This window comes from Euphorbia lathyris, chromosome 10, assembly GCF_963576675.1.
Source record: "Euphorbia lathyris chromosome 10, ddEupLath1.1, whole genome shotgun sequence".
Lineage (NCBI taxonomy): Eukaryota > Viridiplantae > Streptophyta > Magnoliopsida > Malpighiales > Euphorbiaceae > Euphorbia > Euphorbia lathyris.
In genome coordinates this window covers 46,667,328-46,673,147 of record NC_088919.1, presented here as the reverse complement: position 1 = coordinate 46,673,147, position 5,820 = coordinate 46,667,328, and the positions used below count along the sequence as shown (strand labels likewise).

Sequence of the window (5,820 nt, the reverse complement as noted above, 5' to 3'; positions counted from 1 at the left end):
TACCACAGGCATTTTTTTTGTACTTATCCCTATTTATTTATAGCTTCAAATTGGCCCTTAACTCTAATTATTCATATAATTTATACCACGTAGGCCTATAATCGATACCAATTTTTTTTATCAAGTATACGAATATCTTTTAAATTATATTTACGTAATACATAAAAAAAATCAAGTTCTTATAAAAAAAATATATCATTTACAATTTGAATAATTGGGAATGAGATTCCTACAGAAATGGGATGGAAATAAGTTTTCCTCGTTTAAAATGAGACGAGGATAATGGAAGAAGTCTCATTCACATCCCGCACCATTTACAACCCTACTCTTTTCGCATTAGAATATAGAACAAATTAAGAAAAAAGATGCATCTATTTCTGCAAAAATAAAAAAAATGTTGGCATCAACTAAAAAAATTAGCAGTGCTAAAGGAGATTGAAGAAGGTCTAGAAGAAGAGGTTTGTGAGATGTGTTTATGGTGCAATCTGATATCCATCAGATCTGAAAGAAGTCCTGGTTCACCTATCTCTATATCTCCCATTACTTCCGTTTCATTGCTCAGCATTTTTGCCGCCGTTGACATGTTCGGCCGGAGCTTCGCGGTCTCTTGCACGCACAGAAGGCTAACAATCAAGAATCTCAGAGCTTCTTTTTCTGGGAAATTCATGTTTAGACTAGGATCCACTACCTCTAAAATCTTCTCTTCCTTGTAGGCTTCCCATGCCTGCAACACGAAAATACGATTTAAAGAGATAATTCATTTGACACGATTAATTAAATACGATTATCATTTTATAAAGTGAATTGCATATAAGACCTTTCAACTTTGACCTTATATGGATTGTCTTCATTATAACCCTATTTGGTAAAGAGCGTTTTGGGATAAAAAGAGCGGTTTTGACCAACTTTAAAGGTTTGACCACTGAAACCGCTAATTGGAGTGTTTGGTGGAGAGAGTTTTGGAATTAAAACGCTAATTTAGAAAAAGCTCTTAAAAGGAGTTTTTTCAATTAGCGTTTTGCAATATTAAAATTAATGGACGTCTTTAACCCTAATAAATAGACTCTCTCTTTTCCTGCGCCAAAATTAATGCCCTTATTCGTCTTTTTGCACAAACCGCTATTATCAATTAGCTAATTTTTACCAAACAGGTCTACACAAACAGCTAGTCAAATCAGCTAATGTAATCAGCTAACAGCTAATGTAATCAGCTAACACCTAACAGCTAATTCCCAAACAGGGCCATAAAATGATTAATGACGACATCAAAATAAAAAAAAAAATTAAGAAAATTTGTTTATAAACACATGCTCCATGAAACCGATATTTTTTAGTTTAAAAATCACAATTTTCACGCTTCCAACAATTATTTTCTCTTTCATAACTTAACGATTGTCTAGATGATTTTAAAATAAATAAAAAATTAAAAAATTAAATTTGTTTAGAATATTATTTCCATTAGTTCTACAATAATATATCGGTCCGTGTTTGAAGTTCATAAGTCATAAGCTCTACAATAAAGGGTTAACTTGTATTAGAATGGTCACCTTGACCAACTATAAAAGAGACTAGACAAATCAAGTCTAACATCATTTTGACCAACTGTAAAATAGACTAGGCAGACTGAGTCTAAGTCATTTTTCGATATCCAAACCTAGACAGTTTGGATGAGCGGGACGGATACTCGGACTCATAAACATGACTAAATAAATAAATAAAAAAGGAGCAATATTACCTTTTGAACAAGATAGTGTTCACCGAGTTGTAAATCAAAATCAATAGCAGATCTTCCACTTATAATCTCCATTAGGACAACTCCAAAACCGTAAACATCTGATTTTCGTGTCAACTGTCCACTAATTGCGTATTCTGGAGCAAGATATCCTCTTCAAATTAACCTTATAATTAGCTCTATGACATACATTTATCTTAGGATAAAATATAAAAGGAGAAAAATAGTTATCGATGGTTTGATCGATTTATACAGAGTCATTATAATAAGTTTGCAATCAGGTGTTTGTGCTTTATGAGATATGCAGTTAAATGATAAGTGAGTAACTTTTCAGTCTAACAGTATTTGTGGTTTAATTAATTTGCAAAGTCAGACCTTATATTTTGGTAATTGTAAAGTCGGTTTTTTTAATTGATCTAAATAAATGGCTGCATTTTGGGGTAAATAGTCACAACAATAATTTTTAAAGGAATGATTAAGTTTGTAAACTGCACAAAGCACATACATGTTCTAAACTTTTAAACTATGAAGGCTATCTTTGTAAATCGGCCAAACCACATGGTTTATTTTTCTATTTTTCTCATATAAAAATACGTCTATCGTTATCGGTCAAAAGCAATTTTACCTTGAATATCATAAATAATATAATTGAGAAACAACCAACGTTAGTAAAATAAGTCAATTTCAGACATCATTAATAGAGTCATTTTTAAGGTAGGAATCATGTTATTCCACATCATTTATGCATCATGTTATTATTTATCACTAACAAATTAATGTAACATATGTATACATTTATCATGTGGGTCCCATATCAGATTCTTATCGCATGTTGGCTAAACAATTTCTTTTTAAGAAAGAAAAAAAAAAATTTGTTAAACTTCAAGGAATCTCATCTCCAACTTTTGCTCACGTTCTATTATATTATTTATGATGTTAGAGGTAAGATTACTTTTAACTGGCAACTATATAGATACTTTTAAAATGGAAGAAATCAAGCGAACTAAAAAGTCAAAAAATACGTACAATGTCCCGGCAACACGCGTACTAACATGAGAAGTGTTGTCTCTTAATATTCTTGAAAGACCAAAATCACCCAATTTAGGAGTAAAATTATGATCAAGAAGTATGTTGCTTGCTTTGATATCTCTATGCAATATGTGAGGTTGTACCTCCTCATGAAGATAAGCAAGACCTTTAGCAACTCCTATTGAAATATCTCTTCTTGTTTCCCAACTTAATTTTACCCTTTTTTCCTCTTTACCTGAAATGAAATTCCATCCAAGGTTTAAGTTAAAAGGAAAATTAAAATTTAACGAGTTTCGGCAATATTAGAGTTGACAATTTGTGGAAATGATTCGTGTTGATGTCTTGATCGATGATAGCATACCAATAAACTGATGTCATATGAGGTTATTTCACATGACAGAAGGCAACCATCATCCAAAAAAATTATTTATTAAAACACCAATCCATTACTTTTGTTTCGGATTTATGTTGTGTGCATGTATCTAATATAAATTTGTTATATCTACTAAGAATGAAGTATAAGAATACAGAATGATAGAGTAATACTTTCAAATACTAATATCATTTTTAGGTTATTAGTAGCCCGTCACGACCTATTAATTTTTGCGTGTTATTATAATATCAATTCTGTTTCGACCTAGAATATATTTGATAAAAGACTAACCTACGTTTTCAGATTGAAATATGTCATGTGTAATATTGTCATCACCTATAAGTATATCTAACTCTTCATAAACTAGCAAAACAACTATACGTATACTTTATGCATTTTCGTCTTGAAATATGTGTCATGTGTAATATTGTCACGTATAAATATATCTAACTCGTCATAAGCTAGCAAAATGGCTAAGTATATTTTCCGCAAGGTAAATTGTAAACTCATTAGTAGTTAACTCGTGCTTAAATTTTGAAACATTTGAGAACATATTGAAAAATTCTATAATGCATAAAATACATTCCACTTATACATATTTATTTTTTTAATACTAATTATCTCGTCTGAAGTGATATGTATCTCTCTTTTGATTGGTGGTGTATTATTCTAAAAGTATAGTAAAAATTAACGATATGATAAAAATAATAATAATAAATAATAATAACATTTGAAATTTACCAAGTAAAGTTTGCGCGAGGCTTTTGTTTTCCATATATTCATAGACCAAGAATCTATTAGCTCCATCAACACAACATCCTCGAAGCTTAACTAGATTTTCATGGCTAATATTAGACAGTGCAGCTAACTCCGAGATGAACTCTCTCTCACCACGCATCGATTCAATATCGACAGAAAGTTTCTTCACACCTACAAAACATCCATCTGCCAGCCGACCCTTCAAGAAATAAACCCAAACCATTACTTAATATATACACATTAACATTGGCTTAGCCAAAACTACACACTCCGATAATTAATGGACAAAAATTTAGTAAAAATAATAATTTTTTAGGGGTTAAGAATCAGCGACAGAAACATCCATCGGTAATTCGGTTGATGTCAAATTCATGAGTTGACGACATTAACGCAATTTGTATGTTTAGTCAAATTTCCATCGGTAAATATAATTTTTTTTTGTTACTAATCGGATAGTTCCGACTTTTAAAAAGAAAGCTATCACCGAAATAAAAACTCCGTCGTAATAACGAAAAATTGTCGGGAATTACCTTATATACACAACCAAAGGCACCTTCACCAATCTTGTTGGAAGAAGAAAAGCCATGAGTGGCGATTTCAAGTTCTTGAGAGGAAAATATTATCAAGTTTTCATGACGATTCAGCCCTTGTAAAAAACAAGAAAGCATATAAATATTAATTAAAATTAAAGTGAGATTAGTGAATTAATATGAATTTAATTACCTGAAATAGTTGTATCAATGGTGGATTTTGAGTTAGAGAAGGAGAAGCAACTTGACCCACAAAGTTGGAATTTCATATTTGATTGATTTTTGAAATCTTGAAAAATAAAACTTGGAAATGGATTGAAGTTTTGAGATTATTGGAGAGAGGGAAATTTATTGTTAAGAGTGAGAAAGATATATATATAATAAGAGAATATATATTGATTTGACTTGTTCAATTAAGAAATTTAATTAATATTCTATTACAAATGTTTATTAAAAAAATATTATTGATTTGCAAAGATGACAAAAATTAGATTAATCTAATATTTAATTAGAGGGGCAATAGTGTAGAAGAAATGAATCCAGTGAATAGTAGTGTTTTATTAATGGCTTAATACCCTCACAGCCCCTCAAGTTGGTACTTACACTTTAAACAAGTAACCTCTTTAACTTGCTTATTTGGAACAAATAACCCCTTCAATTGCTCAATTGGAACAAATAACTCCTCAAGTTAGTTTATTTAAACATTCAACATAATATTCATCAGAAATAAAAGATTTCAAATTATCAGTTGCTACATCTAACTAATCTAGTGTAATCTAGTGATACATTAAGTAAAGGGCAAAAAAAGCTCCTGAAATAACCTATTTGAATAGTTATTTATTCGAAATTATTAAAAATGTAAATACGAAAAGTCAGTTATAGTATTGGACCAACTTAAAAGATATTAGAGGATATTAAGCCTTTATTAAACATGTAATAAGTTATTTTTGGGCTAATTTGAAATTGCCGTATAATTGTGGGTTGACTTGGTAAACCAGTCTAACATGTAAAATTATTATATTTTTCATATTTTTATATTTCATTTTAATAGTTTGAATAGTATTACAATGGTAATCCAACAACATGATTTGAAACTCTCATATTTATATATATCATGTTTTAGATATAATGAAATTATATATGACATGTGAATACATTACACGAACCCAATATAATATAAACAGGTTAATCAAAGATTTATTAAATTGATTATAGGTTAAATTTTTGGATGATCAAAACTAACATATTAATCCAAAAATAACATAAATATTGAAAAATATTATTATATCCTCTTATATTTTTAAATATCACCATCAACAGAAATAGTAAAATACATCCTATGAAAATTTGTCCAATTGTTATTACTTCCGAAGGCAAATATCACCATCAACAGAAAT

General features: G+C 29.8%; 1 protein-coding gene across 1 annotated transcript; it reads right to left on the bottom strand.

Annotated features, from left to right (window-relative positions):
• Positions 1-211: 211 nt before the first annotated feature.
• Positions 212-4,745, bottom strand: LOC136209307 (putative serine/threonine-protein kinase). Its single transcript, XM_066000746.1, has 6 exons — positions 4,617-4,745; positions 4,424-4,539; positions 3,876-4,092; positions 2,759-2,996; positions 1,736-1,886; positions 212-724 (listed from the first exon to the last, which is right to left on the bottom strand). Exons 1-6 carry the CDS (start codon positions 4,690-4,692, stop codon positions 404-406), a joined length of 1,119 nt encoding a protein of 372 aa, XP_065856818.1. The 5' UTR covers positions 4,693-4,745; the 3' UTR covers positions 212-403.
• Between the last annotated feature and the right edge of the window lie 1,075 nt (positions 4,746-5,820).